This window comes from Mauremys reevesii, linkage group 2, assembly GCF_016161935.1.
Source record: "Mauremys reevesii isolate NIE-2019 linkage group 2, ASM1616193v1, whole genome shotgun sequence".
NCBI classification, from domain to species: domain Eukaryota; kingdom Metazoa; phylum Chordata; order Testudines; family Geoemydidae; genus Mauremys; species Mauremys reevesii.
Genome location: NC_052624.1, coordinates 221,525,014 through 221,547,850, shown reverse-complemented (window position 1 = coordinate 221,547,850; position 22,837 = coordinate 221,525,014). Strand labels below are relative to the sequence as shown.

At 38.2% G+C, this 22,837-nt stretch overlaps 2 protein-coding genes across 8 annotated transcripts in view; one reads left to right on the top strand and one right to left on the bottom strand.

Moving 5' to 3' along the window:
* Positions 1 to 1,547: 1,547 nt before the first annotated feature.
* Positions 1,548 to 7,581, bottom strand: CHCHD7 (coiled-coil-helix-coiled-coil-helix domain containing 7). 4 transcript variants are annotated; one of them, XM_039524078.1, is made up of 4 exons: positions 7,424 to 7,580; positions 3,863 to 3,936; positions 3,051 to 3,149; positions 1,548 to 1,736 (listed from the first exon to the last, which is right to left on the bottom strand). In XM_039524078.1, the coding sequence occupies exons 2-4, from the start codon at positions 3,914 to 3,916 to the stop codon at positions 1,632 to 1,634; spliced, it is 258 nt and encodes an 85-aa protein (XP_039380012.1). In that variant the 5' UTR covers positions 3,917 to 3,936; positions 7,424 to 7,580; the 3' UTR covers positions 1,548 to 1,631. The 4 variants fall into 4 exon arrangements, 3 of the variants coding, with proteins under 3 accessions (XP_039380012.1, XP_039380013.1, XP_039380014.1); XM_039524079.1 differs by lacking the exon at positions 7,424 to 7,580 and adding an exon at positions 6,934 to 7,115; XR_005593955.1 differs by having other exon boundaries at positions 1,687 to 1,736; positions 3,051 to 3,181; positions 7,424 to 7,581.
* A 180-nt stretch (positions 7,582 to 7,761) lies between these two features.
* The window catches only part of PLAG1 (PLAG1 zinc finger), a 57,761-nt gene continuing 42,685 nt past the window's right edge, over positions 7,762 to 22,837 (top strand). For 3 of the 4 annotated variants that reach the window (XM_039524077.1, XM_039524074.1, XM_039524075.1), the window contains exon 1: positions 7,762 to 7,977. The gene's annotated coding sequence lies outside the window, so the exon portion shown is untranslated. Of the gene's footprint in view, positions 7,978 to 21,954; positions 21,997 to 22,837 lie in introns of those variants that run through there. The other variant, XM_039524076.1, reaches the window with a different exon arrangement.

The window sequence follows — 22,837 nt, the reverse complement described above, 5'->3', positions numbered from 1 at the left end:
ATAGCACTAAGAGGAAAGGCAGCGAGAAAGGTATTAAGAGCTGCAGACTAGTCAGTTCAATCACATCCATTATCCTCCATCCCCAAACAGACAAATGCAGGGAAGGAACAAGCAGCATCCAGGAACATGAAGTGATGATAAGGAAATACACACAGTAAGAGCAATGCTTAGCAAAGACAAGGCAAGGGTCACTAATACACTCAAAGGCACACAAAAATGGGACATATCAGACAGGCATTAACCGTGCAAATGTGAAGAAAGCCAGGATGAAGAAGAGCTAGGCTTCTAACAGAAGAGTAGTGAGAAACAGCAGCCAATTGCAGGGAGAAACTGGAGACCATGAAGTGTTGCCAGGATACATTACATTACAGACAAAAGCATCCATCCTATCAACTGGAACACATATGCAGCATGAGTGGAAGTCAGCCAAGATATTCTTGCTAAGTCCATTGCAACAGGAGCCTTAACAAACGATTCCACATTGTAGAAGTTGCTCCCTCTGACAGAATGGGATCACGGCTCACACTTTAAATCCAACACTGGGGGATTTACTTAATGTGGAAAGATAAGGCGGTTGATTAGGCAGGTGCTTTTATGTACTATACATACTCAAGTTGTGGCTTCACAGATTTATTTTTATTTTTTTTTAATAAAAACATGCTTCTGGTGCTGTTTGAAGGTTCCATAGAGAGGAGGAACTGGATACCCACAGTGCTATTAAATGCCCAAATAAGATTTAATATCTTATCTTACAGTAAATGTAGGTTAAGCATTTTCAGTCAGTTATTTGTTAACATCTACTACTATCCACTACTGGTGGTGGTATAAAAAAAGTATTTCATTAAAAGGTAAACAGTTATTCAGAAAGCACGTTATTAAGAGCAATGGAGTTCAACTTCTTCCCTCACAAGCCTTTCCCTAGAGAAGCAGATGGCTACTGTACAAACCTGTTTTTTTTAAGTTGTAACTTCAGTGATTGTATTGGCAGATGCCTCCAATTAGAGCGGTGATAAGTGTGACTCATGTCAACGTTGGTATTTGTACATAAATACGAAAAAACCCAGAATAGGGACTTGCTACTTTAACCATTATGCAAAACAATAAGAGTAGTAGTTATTGGTTAAGTTGCACCAAACAAGTCTTCTTAGTTCCTCTTCCTCTGTAATTCTCATTCTAGGCAGCTGCTCTGTCCCCTGCCACAGATATGTCTATGCCAAAACTTGCTTTGAAGTTGTCATCAAATATCAAGGCCAGTTATGTGGTATTCAGCATTAAGTGAAAGTTTAAGAATTACTTCCATAACTGCCTCGAGGCCATCTTTGTACATGTCTGTAGTGACCCTTTTAGGCACATAGTAATTACTATTTATTTGCATCATGGTGGCACCTAGAAAACCTACTCTGACCAGGACCCCATTGTGCTAGGTACTGTACAAACAGAAGAAAAGCTGTCCCTGCCGCATCATGTCCCCCCCCCCCCCAGGGCTTTACAATCTAAGGTAATGTTCTTTTTCAGTTGGCAACATCTTATGATTAAATAAACAGAGGCAATGTTAAAAAAATTTAATGCCTAGCTGACAGAAATCTTCATATGTACATAATATTAAATAGTAAACAATAAAGATTGTGTGATCAGTATGGTGTTCCTCCTATTGACTTCAATATATTCTCTCTCTCATCTGCTGTAGGCATATTTGGTTTCACACCATCTCTTCTCCTTTGTATCATAATGGCATGCTGTAAACAGAAGAAAGTGAGTATGAGAACACACTGATTTCTCAGAAGTCTCTGCCTCTGATTTAGCTCCTAGTGAATGTACTTCTCAGAAGTACTTTATAGCAGAAACTAGGTACTTAAAATCTGATTAGTTGATAACTTCAGTTAAATGCACTGGTATTAGTTAAGTAACATCAGATAATCCACCTCATCATTTCAGTAGACAGTGAAAGCAAATACTTTTAAAGAACTACAGTATTCTCCTGGCAATGTCAGATTAACTGCATAATTGTGCAACCCACCAAAAAACTGTTTGCAGACAAGTCATTAGCTAAAGGGTGTTGCTAGCAGAGCACAGGAGGAGTGATTTCTCTGCTGCTATTCCCACTGCAGAATGTTTTGTCTGAACAAGAAAAAGCTGGAGTTAGAAGGAAACGTTAGTGGCAGCAGCAGAACATCCCATGAGGGGGAATTAAAAAAGAAGAAGTTAGGCAAAATGAAGTATAGGAGAACAATGTCAGGGAAGACAAAGGGTATGTTTTCACTACCGGCCGGATCAGCGGACAGCAATGAATCCAGTGGGGACTGATTTATCATGTCTAGTCTAGATGCGATAAATCGATTCCCAAGCACTCTCCCATCGACTCGACTCCTGTACTCCAGCTCAGCGAAAGGCGCAGGCAGAGTCGACAGGGGAGCAGTAGCAGACGACTCACTGTAGTGAAGACACCGCAGTAAGTCGATCTAAGTACGTCGACTTCAGCTATGTGACTAAACTTAGCTCAATTCCCTGCAAAGTGTAGACCAGGCGAAAGTGAATAGAATGGTGAGGGAAGTTAACATAGGAAGGAAAACTCCCTGATTATATGGTTTAAAATTTTTGATCTAATATATCCATGAGATTTGGGTCAGGATATAGTACCAGTACTAAATTCTGAGGATTCAGAAGGAGACTGGGCGTATTTAACACTGCAAAAAAACATTTGAGTAGACCCACTCAGATTTGTAAAAAAAGGACAAATATAGCAGTTTAAGATTTGCACATATGAATTACTTTAACATCTGAAAATTACTTAGTATAGTTAGTCATTGTTCTTAAAATTACACTGAGGCAAAACTAAAATTACTTTTGTTCTTCCATTACCATTTTAGCATTATTGAAATGAAAATACTAGAATCTCAATACATGTCAGAGTATTGACAGTATAAACTGGTATAATCTAGTGCAAAAAGTTTGATTAGTGTTAGGCATTAGTTACCAGGATAAACCCAACGGACTGTTTTGTTAAACAAAAATATTCTGTTTGATTGAGAATTTTGCTCAAGCCTACTTACCCAAAATTTTCTGCAGTTTTTGTACTTTAAAAAATAAGAGGCACACATATCCTTTCTGTAGTTATTGTTATCCATACATTGTCTAGAGGCATCTGTTTCCTTTAATATGGAAGACATGTCACACTTAAGAGCTGGTGGGGATAAATATATTTACACATTTTAGTGTATTATTTCATTCTAAAAAATCCCCAAAGTATTTTATAAATTAAGATTAAGGGAGGCAGCCAACCTGTCTGAGTGCTACAAACAATAGTTGGGGAAATAGGAGAAACTTTGCATCAAGGATACGAGGGCAAACTCCTGCTCTTACAAAAAGGGCCAGGGAATCTGAAAGCAAAGACTTTAACTAGGAGTTGTGGCTGCTCAGCACCTCAGGTGGGGGGAAGAAATGAGGAGGAAATCATCAAGTCATCTTTCTGCAGAACACAGATAGAAGTTCTGTTTGGTTCTTTCAAAAGGTATCCAACATAGTAAACTGCAAAACAATTTTTTTTTTTTTTTTTAGGTAATTAAAAGAGAGGGGAACAAATCCAAGCTACAAGGATTTAAGTCTGTCCTTGAAACCACAATCAGAATTCCAAACCTGATAACCAGAAGCCTACCCCATCCATTCATGAAGAGCTATTAGTTTCTGAACTTAATATTTTCAACTTAAAAGGTCCAAATATTTCTGATGCTTACCCACACATACACCCCTTCAGAAGGAAGATAAAGCATTATAAACTACTTGCTTTTAGAAGGAACTATTTGGGTAGTTTTCATACCCCTACAGTAATGCATCTTCAGACTAAATCATAACTGACCAATCTTACCGCTAGACATGGATTTGTATCGTGGTCTCTAAGTCGCTGCACATTTCTGGACATCCTAAAATGTCTTACTGCAGCTAGAAGCAGGAAAGAAAGAATTTTTTTATATTTGACCCACGAGTGCCATTAATGTTAAGAGTCTCAGTTTGAATTTCCATTTTAAGTGGTTTAACACAGAAACCTCTACCATAGTACATACATGCAAGATCTGGCAGAGATTTTTTTAAACATATAATTTAGAAAAAACAGAAATATAGAAACTTGTTTGGTTTTCTGCATACAAGAGGCCTGTTTTTCTACTGTATTAGGATGCTTCATGCTACTCTGATAGTACAAAGCAATTCAGACCAGTTTAGCAAGCCACTAGAATTCCATTTTCCTGGCATAGGAGTTACTATGTAGCTAACTCCTGACTATTAGTGTTGGGATTTGGCTGAGGAAAGGAGTATGTCTCACAGTCCTACACCCCCAAACTTCCCAGATACTACAAAAGGCCCTGGGGACTTTTAACAGCCACTACATATTTAGAGAACTCTCAAACTGCTCTAATTTTAACTGGTGACCAGCCTAGCACCCAGAAGGCACAGAATTGAAAAGAAGTAATGTGCACATGCAAACCCCTCCTAGCTTGGGTCAAGTGCTTCTTGGCCAGTCTACAAGAATCAGGGCCATAATGTAAACTAGGCTTTGAGTACAGAAACATCTAGACCTACTACTATATTACCAATTAGTGACATGTTTGCGACATAAAAATGGTTCCTTAGGGAAATGTCCACTTATATCCTACTTAACCCACATTAAAAAAAAAAAATCAGATTTTTAAACAATGCTTACATACTAATATTGAAGCTAGTTTCTAATTGCTAAACCAGTGTGAAATAAAGTAGAAAACTAGTTTCCGTTTGACATGGAGCTTCCTACTTGATCTCAAATATTTTTCTGCAAAAAGCTGCTGTTAAAGACAAGCTTAGAAATACAAATGTCATTTAAGAGTATCTATAGTAAAAACAGCACCCTGTACTAACTCTGCTTACATCAGTAACAAATCTGTTTAGTCCTTTGTAGTGTTCTTACCACTGCAGAGCCAATACATAGGAGGTAGTGGGATTCTATTACTTTTTGTAAATGAACTGAACTGTTAAGTTTCAATTGCAGGCCAAATTCTGCCCTTAGTTACACTTGGGCAGCCTCTCTGAAAACTAGGTAGCCCAGGTGCTTCTGAGGGCAGAATTTGGTTTCCTAGTTTGTTTGAATGCTCAGATTTTAGTGCTGAGGGAAGACAGCATAAGTTATAAATATTAATTCACATGCTAAAAAAACTTTCAGTAACTGTTTTCACAGTGAGCTTGACATTTTAGCTATATTGTAACTTTGCTATCTGGAACTAAATATTTAGTTTCTTAGCTAGAGGAAGTGTTTTCGATCACACAGGGTTTAAAAATAAAATGGATGTACACTAACACTAATGCTAGTTTTTAGATAACCAGGGATTGCAGAAAAGGCCAAAAGAACCTATCATATATACTCGTTCATTAGCCCGTTCATTTATAAGCCGACCCCCTAAGATGGTTAGGTAAAAACAGCAAAACCTGTATGACCCTTTCGTAAGCCGACCCTGTATTTCAGAGGTTGGCAAACTTTGGCTCCCAGCCATCAAAGTAAGCTGCTGGTGGGTCGGGACATTTTGTTTACTTGGAGCATCTGCAGGCATGGAGCCCCTCAGCTCCCTGTGGCCGCGGTTAGCTGTTCCTAGCCAATAGGAGCTGCGGGAAGTGGCTCCTGCAGCTCCCCTTGGCTGGGAACAGTGAACTGCTGCCACAGGGAGCTGAGAGGCTCCATGCCTGCAGATGCTCCCAGTAAACAAAATGACGATGTATTAGATATTCAATTCAATGATTCCATAGAGTTTAAAATAATCAAATTTTGGTGTAGACCCGTTTATAAGCCAATCCCCGCTCTTTGATGCGTCACGTTTTTACCAAAAATATTCAGCTTATGAACAGGTATATATGGTACATCCCATGTACATAATTGCTATTAACATGAAATTTCAGAGGTTTGCCCAAGTATTACTTGTAACTGGTGCGCTGCATTTATTTTAGAAAAGCAGGATCAATAAGGACACATTGCTGGTATACTTTTAAGAACATCTCCATGAAAGTGACCTTTCAATGAAGAGGCCAAAGGTCACTTACTGGAAGCAGATTTTGTCTAGTGTTTACACTATTAATGTCAGTCAGTACACAAATGACTAATAGCTGATTTAAAGCAGAGATATTTCCAGTGCCTGTCAATCTGTCAAGTCCAATTGACAATGAAATGTAGAAAGTGTACTGTTTGTCAACCTGATGTTTAAAAAGAACAAAACCTACTTATGAAGTTGTTTAGTAATTTGGTTTAGAATGTGCAAAAACTTAAATATGCTTATCTATTTGCAAAAATACTAAGCACTACTACAAAAATATTTCACAGGTAAGGGCACCCTGGAAAATAATCTGATGGCTCCTGAACGGAATTTTTTATGAAGTGCTTCAACAACATTAGGAACATAACCTACTATCTAGCTTGACAGGCAGGTAGGTCACATGCAAATGCTACTACTATTTGATTTAGTTAAGTTAACAGGAAGTAATCTCTCCTCTCACCCCCCCCCCCCCCTGATTTTTACACATTCACAGACTGACTCTCCTGCTTTGGAAATACAGGGCCAACCACAAACACATCAAGGGTTTGTTTATACTACAGTTTTGAATTATGTTTTACTAAACTAATGAACAGTTGTAAATAATAGCACAGACGGAAAATACGTGTTCCTAGTACAGTTTAACCCTAGGGCAGACTTTCAGTTCAAGAGCTATCAAGCTATTTTCCAGGGCTCCCACTATTGCTAAGTGTTTCAGCGGAAACTAGTACAGTCAAGCCCTAAAACTGTCACTGACGGGGAGGGCTGAATTAACACCTCGATCTGTGAGACCGGAGGAGAAGGTTACAATAGGGGGCTGAGAGTAGGTTGGGGGCTGCCCCTCCCCCGTCTCAAAGCGGGGACAGGAAGGTGCCTCCAAAAATCTGCTTACGGGCAAGTCACTTTCTCGGGCGCTGCGCTCCGGGCACCTGGCGGGTCTCGGGAGGCCCCGGGGACACGCAGCACACGCTGGGCGCCCGGGGGCCTTTTACACGTTTGTTCCCCCGTTTCGCCGGCAGAGGGTCGGCGCCGCTTCCTGAGGTGGGGGGGGGGGGAGCAGGGCGCTGCCCGCAGCGGAGAGGGGCTGCGGCCAGCGGCCACCCCCCGCCCCGTTTCAGTGACAGCGAGGCCTGAACTCCGGCCCAGGCTCGCCCGCCTCCCCGCCCGGGCCCAGCTGCCGGGGGCGCCCCCTGTCGCCAGGGCAGCCGCCGCGGGGAAGCGAGCGGGCCCCGCTCCTGCTCCCCGCCCCTGAGGCGGGAGGGCAAAGCCCCGCTCCCGGAGCGGCGGGTCCCGGCAGCCGCCCGGGCCAGGCTACGGGGGGGAGGCGGCGCGGAGGTCCCGGCGGGGGAGACCGGCCCGCGGCGCCCTGGCCCCGCACTTACCTCCCAAGCGGCTAAGCAGGCGCGCGAGCCCCGTCTCCAATTCGAAAGACGTCAGCGGCGGCTCGGGCGGCAGCAGTTATGTAGGGGCGCAGCCTAGCTCGCTCCCGGCCCCGCGGCTCCCCTCGGACTGACACCTCCACCGCCCACTCCCGGCTCCCCGGCCGGCTTGAGTGACAGCGCCGAGCCCGCGGCCGGGCCGCCAATCCCCGCTCGGCCCCGCCCTCCTCCGGCCTGAGCGGCGTCTCCTTCCACCAACCAGGCGGACGGCGCGGGCCGCAGGCGCCTCCAGCGGGGCGCGGCCGGAGCCCTGAGTGACGGGGGGAGGCGGCCAACCCGCGGCGCGTGTGGGTGGCGGGCGGTGTGGGCGCGGCGTGTGCGGCAGGCTGGGCTGCACCGCAGCGCATACACTACAATGGCTGCTGGAAAGAGGGGAAAGCAAACAATTTCCAGGCCCGCCGCGTCCAGCCCGAAATATGGGGAAAAAATTACAGAAAAATCGGAGAACACTGTAAAGGGTGGAAACGGGGCGCAGAGAGGATGCTGAGGCTCCCGCGGTGAGTCTGCTGCGGGTTTGGGGGGCAGGCGCCGGGGTTTAGCAGGGAAATATCAGGGTTATTTAAATTATGAAGGGGGAGGAGGAGAAGGAGGAGGGGGAGCGGAGAGAGGAGCAGCAAGCAGCGGCAAGGAAAAGTTTGTGTTAATCGCGCCCCCTCTCATCTCTGAGCTGCCCCCACCATTATTCTGGGGACCCCAAGGCAGAAAGTAGGGGAGAAAAATAGATAGCCCGGAAAATGTATTTTATAAAAATATATCCTAGGAGTTTAGTCCACCTCCCCCCCCCCCCCTTCTTCCCTCCTGCACCGTAGTAGTTAAAGAGGGAGAGAAGTTTGCCTGGGGAACTTAAGGAGGGAGAAGGGTTCTCCCTCACCCCTTAGCTTCGTTGGGGAGTTCTGAAAAGTTTTTTTGCAGAAGTCTTCCCCCATCGTCTAGCACCCCCTCCTCCTTCTCCAGGGTCTTTGCTGTGAATAGAGTGACAGCAGCGAGAAGGAGCGGAAGACATTAGAGACCGTGTTGCCCAAAAATGAGGGAAAAATTAATATAAATTCACCCGAACTATCAAACCAGGCGCATTTTGCACAAAAAAATCCTGGGTGGACCCCACTCTCCAGAGTTTGTCCTAGGAAGTAGGCAGCTCAATCTTTTGGGGGGATCTGGAGTCACTTTGGGGAACTCAGCCCCCCTTTCCTTCGGGTTTTTTTTTTTGTGGGGGGAAGACTAAAGTTTTTCCTTTCATAATAAAGAAAAATAATTTATCTGCTCTCCCCCCTTCGAGTCGCCCAGGAACCTTTTGCTTCCCTCATTCGAGTATGTTTAGAGGAAAGTGTGAATCCAAGTTAGTGCTGAGTGTTCTTGCATTGGGGAGAGGGGTTTGTTAACTGAAAGCAGGAGAGATCCGGAGAGAGAGAGCAGGGACAGCTTGTTGTCAGTATCATAAACAACCAAAATGGAGGGAGAACTGAGGCATATAACAAAATAAAAATTAGAAAAAAATTCCCAAAAATACTTAAAAAGCGGGGCTGATCCCCCTTTTCTTCCTAAGGGTAACGGAATAAACCCCGTGTCCTCGCATGCCCCTTTTTACGTTTCAGGGAGCAAGGAGTTAATATTTATTATTTTTTTTTGTTGATGAATTCTTTGGAAAGGCAAAAGCCTCTTATAACTCGCCACCGACAATAAGAAAACGTGAAAATCCCATTCAGATGTGAGAGGTAGGGGGAGATGGTAGTGCAGAAACATAACTTTGGGGTAATGTGGGGTGATTTTTAGATAAGATAAATGCTATATTTGCTCCTCTATAACTTCCTTTTTAATGCTCTTTGTGTGCGTTTGGTTTCTCTTTTTTCTTATTTTTTGGCCGGAATGTAATGCCTTTGTAGTGTCACTTTCCTGATCTAATTAGGATGTGTGAAGGAAAGAGTAAACCTTTCCGGTTTATAAAGTACATTTTCGTTGCATTTGAAATTCAAATTTTACTTGTGACTCCATCCTCTTTTTAAACTGGATTCTTCAGTGTAGCGTTGGATTGGAACATTTCCTCATAGAGAGAAAGTAAGGGCACCTCATCTGGCGTAGAGGGCGCAGAGTAAGGGCACCTCTTCTGGAGATGCCTGGTGATTTCACTGGCATGCTTAGTTCACCTGTTTGTGTCCCATAAAGAATGTATTCAGCAGCCTTTTCGTTTTATTTATATAAAATGATGCCTCATCTTGCATCACATTGAAGTTAATGCGAAAGTGCTGCTGATGTTGGTTCCACGTGGGATCAGGGACAGAGCAGGGCATTTTAAAGAGACAGCTTCTCTTTTCTTATTGCTATCACCTATGCAGAACCTCTGCCTAAAGTAAAGGGGTGGTTCCGTTTTTTTTAAGATAAAGACATTAAAGTGACTTGTGTATGATAAATTAATGCCACATAATAGGGATAAACTTGCAGATTCGTTTGGATCCAAGCATTTCTTTTGTTGTAGCAAGCCTTCAGGAGAGTTTTCTTAATGCATTAGTTAAAATGTTGTGTTTTGGAAACGATTTTGGAATGGATGTTGCAGAAATTAAAAAGTCTAACATTATTAATATAAAAATAGTGTACTTCTTCTCAATTCCTTGAAAGGAGACTAAAGGTTATTATGTAACAAAATTTCATAGCCATCCTGTAAAAAGTTATTAAGTGCATAATTTTAACTTTGAGTAATTTCAGCTTTATGGGGGACATATAGCTGTCCGTTGAAAAGCAGTGCAAAGCTTCTTCTGTATTTAAAACCTGTGAACAGTTCCAAAAGGTTTTGAAAATAGTGCAGTATCTGTTTGCTTTTAATTGGCCAGACTAGGGACTTTTTACATGTACACCTTAGTTGTGTAATTATAACATCTCTTGAAAAGTTACCTTCAGTTTTTTACAGAATCTTAACGACACTCAAGCTCCATATGTATACATTTAACATCAGTATGGTAGTTGGTACAGATTCCTGCTGTATATTTAATTTGTAAATATTTAACTACTATGATGTGAATTGTTCAACTTGTCTATATGTCTGTTATCTTGTATGTATTTTAGTTCTCAGTAAGACAGCTAACTTAAAATTCTTAGCATAACTTCTTAATATACTAATTAGATATCTTTATCAGAAATTATTAATTTTTTTCATTACAATTGTTTGTGTAGCCTTTATATTTAATTCTAAATTAAAACTTAAATACAAGGAATCCACTTCTAGAGATAGGAGAAGGGCTGAACTTGTAGGGAAGCCTTTTCAGCAAATGGCTGCTTTTACCCTATAGACAGTAAATATAAGTTGTTATAGCCCACTGTGTTCAATAGCCTTTGCTTACAAGTAATCTTTACCTTTATTGTAAATGTGACTATAAAACTATTGTTGACTGGGATAGGCTTGTGGTTACAGATTTGGAAGAAATCACAAAGTTTTCCAGTGACTCACAGCTTTGAAAATTAAATCACATCAACTATTCTTAGGCAAGAAAAAAGCTCATTAAGGGGGAAGGATTAATCTGTTAGCATGAAGGAATGAAATTGTACATTTTTACAAAACTGTCTTTCCATGTTTTAGAGAGTGTTCATATATTTACAAAAGAATTCAAATTTAGAAGGGCCTCTCCAATTATTTTTCCATAAACCTTTTCCTTTTTTGTTGATTAAAGTTATACTGACTTGAAAAAAACAGAAATTTGACAAAATCCTTGAAGTGTCTTATGTTTGTTTAGTGTAGTGCAATTTTTTAGTTCTTTAGTTATACAGGAGTAACTTTATTATACTGAAAACAAGATTAAAAAAAAAAGTTAAACTAATGGTGCATTGATGATAATTGGAAGTATTTAATGTAAGACATTTCATTTATTTGGAAACTTAAATTATCATTTACTTTTTGTAATCCTGGATATAGATATAGGCATTGTTCATAACATCAAGTGTGGTGTAACAGTTGCTGAGTATCTTTCTTGACTCACAACTGCTTATTGTGAAGTGAATCCAGTCCACCCAAGTGTAGTACAAAATTCAGTGGGGGAAGATATTCAGACACTCTAATTTGAGTTTTATCTATATTCTATTATTCTACTTGATTATATGGTAAATGTTACTTGATAGTATTCTTTATATCCCTAGTTGCTCTCATTTTGTAGAATACTGAATTATTCTTAGAGTGATGAGGTGATATTTGGTAGAAATAAAAGTAACATTTCAGGGAACTGAAGCTTTTAGAATTTAGATACTCCTTTTTCTAATATCTATAGCTCTGACTTGATACATGATAAATCATTTGAAAATTTGCCCTCTAAGTACCTAAGGAAATAAATGTTCGTGGGCTGTTTGTTGTTGGTAAAGTTGTTGTAGTTTCTGTAGGTAAACTAGAATGTTCTAAATGCATTACAAGCTTTTGTAGGCATTTATCTGTCCAATCAGATAATGTTTGCATAGTTTTTACTAGCTACACTGATTCTAAAATTGTTCAACAAATGCAAGAATATAGATTCTCATACATTAAACGTTTCTTGCACACTTAATCTAAGTATGGTTCTTGGCATGCACACTTTATTTAGTAAATTAGCCTGAAAAATGAGTTTCCCCGAGCACAGATCTTTGAAATCTAAATTACAATTTTTTTCAAGTTTTTCACTTTATGTAATACAAAAATTCACTGCATCCAAAGTTCAACTACTTTAAATGGTCATCCATCTCCAGAGCTATTGAGCCAAAATGGTGCCCTTAAGTCTCCGCCTTTCAGTGCAGTGCAGATGTTTTATAAAATGAATGTGATAAAGTGTACTACTTATGTTCTGTATTAACCAGTATTGTAATGGTTTTAAATGATTTTACTGAAAGACTTGTTTTATTTCAGAATCTAAAACCTAAGGTTTTTATCTGGTATCTATAGCATGTTAGATCTTAAAAACTAGCTTTCATGATTAGAGAAATATTGTTAGGAAGGCATCCTAAACAAGTTAATTTGTTTACCAAAGGATAATATTTTGGAAAATGTAAAACATGTAACAGTGCTTAAATCATCCTCAGATGCATTGTAGTGTTAAAAGGAACTAGCAACCGCCTCTTCTGAGGTGACAGAATACTTAGTGAGAATATCCTCTTGAAATAGAAGAGTGAACTTTTAACTTTCTTTACTTTTGATATTGCATATTTCTATCAGCCTAGTGAACTGCTAACCATCTTTAACCAATTACCAAATGTTTAGGTAGCTTTAGGGAACTATTTCAAAATAATTCAAATATGAGAACAAAGTAACATTTTTATATTGATCAGTTGTGAAGTGAGTATTTTGGAGTTCTAATGTATGGCAGAAGATTGCTGCATTTAGTTAGTAAAATATCTTGCTAATAAAATAATGTGTGTTTTTTCTGTTAATCAAAAATCACATCTAGGACTTAGTCAAATGTTTATTGATTTATAAATTGTGCAAACTTGGGGCTTGAACTTAAAACATATTACTTATAACTCATTAGACTTGCTCATGCAGGTTCCTATACTTTAAATTATTTTAATGTAATGGGGAACATAATTATCTATTATCTGCAGTTGAATAGATTTCAATTAATAATGGATTTTAAATGACAAGTTGTCCACAGAACATCAAACATAACTACACCAAATATGAAAAGAGTTCTAATTGTTTTGTATTACAATAATTAGAAATCTGCAACTATGAGAACCTAATAATGAATAGACTTGATCATAATAATGCCATGTTAAGTTCTGTTTTCAAATATATTAATCTGCTAATTGGATTCTTTTCTTCCGCCACCCTCAAAGTGTACACCTGTCATTCTCATCTTTTTAGGGCATATTCGCAGAAACTCCGAGTACAATTTCATATTTAAAAAAAAAGTTGACAAGACATGCTGTAATACTGTAAAAAAACCCAAAATCGTGATGTGACACTGCTTACAAAGATGAGGCATTCTCACAGAATATATTAAAATTGTTAATATTTAAATAGTCCCTGGATAACTTGTCTGCTGGATCATGGTATTAAAACTTCCCACAGTGAGTGAGGGGAATCTGAGATGACTACATATGAACTATGTGTGCACACTTGATCATTGAGAAGTGAGAGAGCTTATGCAATTATACTCCTGTTAATAGGATAAATTAATTTGTTTTGTAAGCTGTCCTAATATCTCTTATTACCTTTAAAGTACACTTATCTGTTTAGAATCTGAATAATTTTTTCCAGTATATTTTAATAAAAAGTAAATGGATAAAATTCTGTTCTCAGCTGCACCATAAAACCCTGCTGATTTCAGTGGAGTTGCATAGGTATAAATGAGGGTAGAGTATGGTCCGATGTTCATGATTTTCTTTTTTTTAAAGTGATGGCGAGAGTTGTCAAAGTAATATAGCATAAAAATGAAGACTAAAATAGGTAAAACAAGTGAATGTACGCAAGGTAGTTAATAATGCATAGAACAGTCATTCAAAACTATGAAGTAAACTAACTTTATTGAATTGTAAGAAGCTAAATGGGACTCAGAAGAGCAAAGTTTAATGGGACCATAGAAAGAAATGAATATGTAAAGAACTTGGAAAATACAAAAAGTGTCTGTTACAGTAAATTGAATTGTTATAATCTTCTTTTGCACTTAACATGCCAAATGCCTCTCTGAGGAGAATATCCCTAGAAATCAGATTAGAAAGTGTTTAATGGGAACTTTATCATACTTGTTTTGAGTAATGTTAGGGTAACTAAAAATAATTTCATGTTTCTGTAAAAGACAGGTCATCTAGTTGTGTAGTTTGCATGCTAATAGTGACCTAGGATTTTCAAAAAATGTCTTTTCAAATCTTTACTATCACATATACTACAATTTAAAAAAAATTAATGGAAAGTTCTACTCTGTGTATGTAATACATACCCAGTCTTATGTCTTTTAATGTGGGGTCAAATTTAATATTTTTAGACTGTCAAAAACTTGAGATTTTTCATTAATAAAATTTGCATAGTAGAATCTTGCTTATTCACATTGACCAGGGATCCCATTCTCAGTTACTGAATTGTGCAAATCATAAAGTAAGCAAACAAAAAGCAAGGATATCGCATCACAAAGCTCATCTTGTGTGTTGATTTGACAAGTGCATACTTTGGTGTATCTAACTTCCTAGTAAATGTTCTGTAACATATTTTGAGAAAGCATTCAAGTCTGAATTAATGAGACATCACTACAACATCATGCTATTAAGCCTTTGAGAAGTGCAAAGACCATTTCTTGTATGCAAATTAGTGAGATTTTACAATACTACTTTTAATAAGCCAGTGCTTAATATGGTATACGTATTCATCATGACTGTTACCAATTTCTTTAAAAATGAGACTTTTCTGATCTGTTAGGGAGGATGTTGCAGTTGTTGTTATGTGTAATATAGGAAACTATTCCAGACTACTAAGACAGACCTTTTGAAAAGGACCATTTAAAAAAAAAAAAAGGAAAAAAGAAAATTCTATCCCAGAAGTAAAGGAGTTCTGGCAGTTTATTAATAAACTTCAAGACTGTATATTTAATAATAAAATATATTTAAGACTTGGTAAATTTTTATTATTTCTTAAAACTCTTAATATCACTTTAGGAATTTTTATTTATATTAATTGTACATTTAATAAAATTGTTTAACCTCTAGCGAGTACAGTATTCATCACTTGTAAGTATGGATTTACATTTTCGTACTCAATATCTAAAGTTGAAAAAATTAACCTCTACAGCTTGCAGCTATTCTTGTGTGTTTAGTAAAATGGTATACTACAAAGGGGTTCATATACTGTGATTGCTGAATATTATCAGTTACTATTGTCCATTTCCTCCAAAAAGTATTTTAAACAAAATGAATATTAAGCCGAATGAGAACAAAATACATGAAAAAGCCCTTAGAATGTAGTCACTTTGTCTGAAAGCCAAATACAGATATTGTCAAAGCTGATTTTGTTCACTGGAAGATATTATAGTTAATGCAGATTTAATTGATCTCATCCAGGAGACTTTAAGAAAATCTGAACCATGGAGCTTAAAAAACAGCTCAAACATGGCTGATCGCAATAGGTGCCAGTTTAATTTGAATCTGGTGGATTTTTCTTAGTGACTTGACATAATTTTCTTTAGTGTCTTAATACTGGGATTATGTATAGACTAAACCATTCTAATTAATATATTATGGGCTACTTTTCAGTTTCAGAAAGAGTAATACAAATATTGTTGCACATATGAGTGCATGATATTACTACATACTGTTTTAAATGGTGTTTAAATACAAGTATAAACATACCAATACAATGAAATCGAGAGGAAAGTTATTCCTAAGTGATAAAACTTCATGATTTGTTACTTAAGACGTTATCGATAAGCATATTATGTTAATCTAGTTGTTCAGATTGTTCTTTTTGCTGTAAAGTTCATGACTGTAGAAACTGCCATAAAGAGTTCATATAAAATAATTATCTAGTGTTACACTTTTTCTTTATGCTTTTCAAATGTAATTGCTTCCTTATAATAATTTTTGAAGATGTTGCTTTGTGTAATACGTTCATGTATGTTTCTCTTTGGTCCTGAAATCAAAGTCAAAAAGTGGTCTTGACTTTTATTCTCTGTTAGTTTCTTCCTACGCGTGACATCACTCGTGCTGATAGTATTACAAATATAGAAATTGGATTGTAAGCTAATATTAAAGACTAACTATCACTGGTATTTGGGTGATGGGAGCAAGCCCAGACTGGATGAACATTGATAGTAGCCTCTGAGAAAGAGATGTGAGTTCTTGCAGACTTGGAGTATTCTTTGCAATCAAATATATGATGTAGTATCATTTCCCATAGGAAATACTTGAGCATACTCATTGGTACCAACTGCTGTAGAAAGCAAACAGAAAAATAGATTGTGGTTTTAAAAAAAGATGCACTGTGAAACACATTACTTGGTAAGTATCATTTGTATAGGTAACTTGTTTCCCTGAAATGTAATCAATTTTTCTACCTTTGAAAACTGGACCACTCTACAATATTTTTTTTAAAGAGAGAAAGTAAGCTAAATATATCTTGGATAACAAGTAGATACAGATGGTACTAAAAAGTCAGTGTGTTCATGTAAATCTAACTTGATTCTCTTGGTTAAATTTATATGCTGAAAGGAAAGTTGATTTTTGAGTAATCTTTAACTGAAGAGTTTACTAGTTCAGTTGTTTGCAAAAGAAGTAGGGGTTGTTTGGCATATTTATGAGTCTCTTCTATTTTTAAGATATTTTCATGGAAGTTTTTAAAATATTGAATATAAAAAGAGGTTGGATTTTTTTCATGACACTTGATGGGAGGGCACTCTAGCTATTTAATCTGGTAGGGATAGACATTTTGAGAAAAATGAGGCCCAGCAGTTTTTACTACTTCAATCACACTGTTAGTTACAGCCATAAAGCTCTCAATATATTCAGTTAGCTTGGGTCAAAGTCCACAAACCCTGCTTGGGCAAGTTGATGTCACTAAGAGTTTTGTCTCAGTAATAACTTTAGGATTGTATTCTTTGTTCCTCATAGGGGTGAGTGACAAGCAGATGGACACCTCTTCGTTGAGATAGATTATACAGTATTATGCTTTCTTCCGATATGTGTACATGTTTTCTGAAGGAATTAACTCATTATGTTAGATAACCAATTTTAGTGATAAATCTCTTTATTCTCTGAATTAAGAGGCTTCTTTTATGTCCAGAGTTTCATGTTAAGACCGTTGTTAAGCTGACCTTGAAAATGATGAAATAATCATTTCTATCAAACTGTCCTTTTAGTGAAAGGGTTGATAACTTTATTTATGGTTTTTTAGAAAAGAAAAATAAGACAGTCATCTCTTTGAGTAGAAGTGGAATACTCTAAAACTAGCTCCTTAAGTAGTACTTAAACTTAATTATATTCAGCTCTCATGACAGTTGTGGGAAATGTGCATTGCAGAATGTAGGGCTTAGCTGACTTGTGAATTCTTCCCTCCCAACACACGGTAAATAGGTGGCCCCCAACTTTTTCTCTCCCCCCCCAAAAAAAAGCTTTAAAGGCACTTTATTTGCATGAAGTGACTCCCCAGAACATGTATATCCAGCCTTTCTGTATCAGAGGCCTTTGCAAGAAATTAAAGGAACTAAAGACAAAATGATGTTTGCATCTCTCTTAAAGTTTTAATGTGCTATACAGATTTGTAAATGCATGCTGTGACTTCATATCAACTCAGATATTTATATTGGAAGACAGAGAACAAAATATATCCACAGCCTGTTGTGTGCAGCCATGCAGTGTATGACCGGTGCCCAGGTCTTTAGCCCAGTTGTCCTGCCCTTTGCCCAGGAAACTGAGGTTGTTGCCTTTAGATGTGAGTCTATTTCATATGTTTTTCTGCATTGGATAGGCTTGTTAGTAGCTTAAGCAGTTTTGTTTCATGTGACTGCTTACAAGGTGCAGTGGCAAGAATAATATATGGTCTGATCTACAGAACTTTTAGACAAAAAATACGTAGTTTCCCTTCGTCCCCTCAAGCAGTAAAGCCAGCAGCTGTTCTTCACTGCAAGCCAAAAAAATCCAACCACAATTAAATCCAACCAGTACTCCCCTACCTCACAAGCACTCTCCCCTTTTCATTCCCAAACTCTAAGTAAATTCATAGTCATTACAGTATGCCCTGCAGATCAACAGTTTCATGCTGTTTCAGTTCAAGAACTAGTTTCAAAATAGTGAACGCTCTCATGACAGCTCCCCTTCTCTTTATACCAAAGGGACTCCAATTTGCATGTCTTCTGATTGTTGACATGAGAAGAGAAGTCGTGTCTCAAGTAGGCAAGAACCAAGTCATTTAGGGCTTTATGGGTCAATACCAGTACTTCAGACTACATTGTGAACCTAATCATCAGCCAGGGCAAATCAAGGAACACTGGTGTCATGTGCTTCCAACAACAGAACACAGCAACTTGTTTAGTAAATAATTTAACAGGTTACCTCTTTCCACAGTGATGGGCAAGGGACTCCTCTTCTTTCTTGCCACTTCCCTGTTCAGTGGTGACTTTTATAGCGTTCTTCCAAAACTCATAATTGTATGCAAATTAGTGTCTCTAAGGTCTGCTGATATCCAGTCCATGTACTGAGTCTTTGGCCTCCCCCTTGGTTGTCTTCTGTCCACAGTCCTTGTAAAGGCCATCTTACCAATATAACTTTGAGGTCTCCGCTGGACATATCTATACCAGTGTAGCCTAGCCTTCCTCAACTTGTCCTCAGTTGGGGCGAGCCGCAGCAGGCCCTCCCAATCTCATTTTGTTTTCTATATTGGAGTGTCCAACCATTTGACCATCTGAACATCTTCATTTCCGTGGTGGAGGGTATACTGATTTCTTTTTTGTGGCTGGCCATCTCTCTCTGTTCTGTACATTAGGATGGGTCAAATTACTGGCATCTTTTTATCACAGAGAATTTGGGTCACCTCCTGCCATTTGGACCAAGGAGCTTTGGTATAATGCCAGCCATGACTCAGGAGGGCACCAGTGATGGGTGGGGAACTGCTCTTAGGAATTTGGTTGTTTTGTAAATAAGAAAAAGTATAGGAGTTTTCAGTAGGAAAACCATCACAGTTAAACCAAAACAGCATAATTCCCCTAGCAAATATATCCCTGAAATTGTTTTATTTAAAAAGAGTAAATTAATTAATTAAAAAATACTTGCTGAATTCTGAAGCTACATATTGCTACAGCAACCTTTCTAGCCATGTGTTAATGCTGTATTTTAAGAATACTCAAGAAGTTTAATATTGTTTTTGAAATCATTTTAGTTTTTTTTTCAAATTTCAGAATAAAAAGGAAATATTGAGTGGCGTTATTAAAGTTAGAAACACTTAACAAATACACTGTATACTCTGAGTATTTTTCTAAGCAAATTTTAATATATGTATTGTATAGCTTGAATTGATTGCACAATACTATGGATTGAACATAAAATAAAAACTTCTGTTTGTTAAAATTACTGTACTCAGTGTATTTTCCTTTGTTGGAATGTTGTTCTGTGATTGCATCATTTTTAGTTTATACAGCATTGTGCTAATGTCTTATTTCCCCAAATGAATTTAATTACATTGTCCTCCCTCTCTGATTATTGTATGTAGCATGACTGATTCATCAGATCAAAAGTTATGTTTATTGGAAAACAGGATTAATATTTTATACTTTTGCTAAAACCACTTTAAAATAGCCACATCAAAGATTATGCTTTTAAGTCTAATGTGCTAATCTATTAAACCATACATCATTCTGTGTGGAATGTTTTTAAACTGAGGCAATTGTCGCTTACAACGGTTTGTCTGGGTGGTTTCAAATTATTACAGAAATACACTTATAACATTTGAACTGTATGGGGATAGAATTATGTTACAGGGTCTCAATAGGGTGCAGTGAGTAGTAGTGCCAATTAAACAGTGTTTCCAGGAATTGTATGAAATGTATAGCTCAGTGTAGTTTGGCTTACATTAAGGCATTCTGGATATTGCAAACAAAATTGTTATTAAAACCAGTATTTTTTTAAAAGCTAAATTTGTAAATAGCAACTTGCTGCTGGTAGACACTCAGATTCTGCCAACTATTTGTACCTTTGCTCAGGTGAGCAGTGAAGTGTTTGTTTTATTTTAAATAAGTTATATTCCTGAAACCAAATATCTTATATTGTATATTAAAATTTTTCCAGAAATATTAGAGTTTTGGAGGCTCATCTGAAGTAGAGTTACTGATCCTGCTCAGAGTTCATCTTCCATATTTTTGTTTCTTTCAATCACATATTCCTCTTTTTAATTTTTGTAAAAGTGTCTTCTGTTGCTGTGTAAAATACCCTCAACAAACATCATGGGGAAACAGTGAAACAGACTATGCACAAAATTCTGAGAAATGGATAAAGTACAAAATTAGGTATTTTCCTCATCTTTTGACTTCAGTAATTTTAAGTGTTACTTGTAACAACAGTAAATTTAAAAAATGGAGTTGGTGTGCCTTTCTTTTTTAAGATGACTGTCCCTTTAAACTAGAACCTGCAAGATGTTAAGCTGTTTAATACAAGGACATTAGCATGTACCTACATTAATTTAGATTGCAAAGTCTATTGAAGGAGTTTAGCAAGAACAGTTTTCATTCTAAATTATCTAACAGCAAAAGGCAGAATATCTGAGAAATGTTCAATTAGTTATTACTTCTTGATAGTAGTAGTAGGCTGTCTATAGGATTTAGTCATACTAAATCACAGGTTAAAGTACATAACTTTACTCCTGGGGGAATTCTGTGCCAAAAAATTAAAAATTCTGCACACAGTATTTTAAGATTTTGCAAAATTCTGCATATTTTATTTGTCAAAATAACACTACATAATCACACCAGTGTCAATTATTTTGGTAATAAATTTCAGAATACCTATCAGCAACTATGTCTGTAACAACACAGACACAAAAAAATTCCTCCAGGAGTAGAGTGTTAAGGAAACCCTTATGACAACCCACTTCCTGTTTTTGTACCGCCTCCCCCCAGAGCCCAGCAGGAGGGCCAGATACCTACAGCTCCTCCCCTCCAGAGCCCGGCTACGGTCCCCCTCTCCCTCAGTTCAGACACTCACATGCACCCCTTACCCCCCACCATTCAGAGCCCAGCGGCGGGGTGCCCCCAGCCCAGATATCTGCACCCCTTCTCATAGCCCATCTGTGAGGCCCCCAGCCCAGATACTCACACCCCTTCCCCCTCTCTTTCCCTTCTCCCCCGCCCCTCCGAGCCCAGGCAGCCAGAGGGAGAATCAGCCTGATGCTGGGTTCTGGGCTTGTACGGAGTTACCTGCGTGGCCCCACCCTCTCCTTCCTTGAGAGCGTGCTGGGAACTGCAGCTGCCAGGAACCCTCCAGCTCCCTCCCTCTTCCCCTGGCAGTGTCTTCTATTTGTGAGCTAGGCTCTGCAGGGTCCAGTGCCCCCTAGTGGTGGTCAGCAGCCCATTTCAGGGGGGCAGAAATTCTGTGCAAAAAACATTAATTTCGGTTCCAATTCTGCTTTGCGCAGTGGTGCAGAATTCCCCCAGAGTAAACTTGGAAGTCTTCCTGCTGCCTGATTGGTGAGCTGTCATATTATCCCCAATGGTGTGCTATTGCTAAGAGGTCTGAGGAGCATATAGAGCCAAACTCAGCCCTATTGTAACTTCACAGAAACCAGCAGAATTACACAAAGGATGAATTTGACATATACTGCGTACTAATGTACTTCTTTTGAAATAAGAGCAGTGCATTCTTAAACTGAAGAAAATTTCAAATAAGCCTTACAAATTTTGCTAATAAGTAAAAAAAAAAAAAAAAACTCAACAATGTTTCATTATTATTTTATTTCAGAGCTGCACCTACATTCACAGCATGGGTGTTTTGAATTAGTGATCACCTTCCTCTACAATCATTTGCCACTCAGTTAGGAATCACAGAACCGTGAGGGTTGGGGAAAACATGGGAGATGAGATAGAAGTATTGATAAACATTTAAAGGTAAAGCTGCAGTGCCCCTACTGAGAAAATAATGACAAGCTAAGAAATTTTGTTCTAAAAAGTATTTTGCTATAATCCTGTATCTGTTATATATGAAAATACTTATTAAATTGTGTTGAGAGGGATATAGATAATTTAAATATTTTTAACTTTGTCATTTTATAAACCAATATCATGGTGTTATAGCAGAAGAATAGCAAAAGACAGATTATTAACAAAACAAACCTATGTAAAACAAATGTCTTTAAATAGGCTGTTGAAATAGTACTTGTCTACACATACAGCTGTGCAGCAGTAGTGCTTCAGTGAAGATAGTATTACACCAATGGGAGAGCATAATCCATTTCCGCAAGAGGTAGTGAAACCTTCCCGTTCACATAGCACTCTTCTAAACTGGGGAGTTAGGTCAGTATAAGTACATCGCTCAGGTGTGGCTTTTTCACACCCCAAGTGATGTAGTTTTACCAATGTAAATTCTTAGGGTAGACCTGGGCTAAGGCTATTACTAATACACATTCTGAATATTTACAATTAAAGTCTTGATGGGAAAGCCATTGCATTAAGCTGTTCTGTTTCAAAGCTGTGCAGCTAACCTTTCTAGCAGGTAGGATGTTTGGTTCTTCTAAGACTATATCTTAACTCAAGCTAATTCTGCAGTAATCTACACTCAAATTAACTCCTTTCTAGTTAGGTTAGCTAAAATGAGAACGGCCATACTGCAAAATAACACTCGAGCAGCACAGTGTAATTGGATTAACTGTAGAGAGTAGCCGTGTCCCAACTGCGTTACTAGCTTGAGTGTCATCTGCGCTTAAACTTCAGCCTATGCTCCTTTATCATC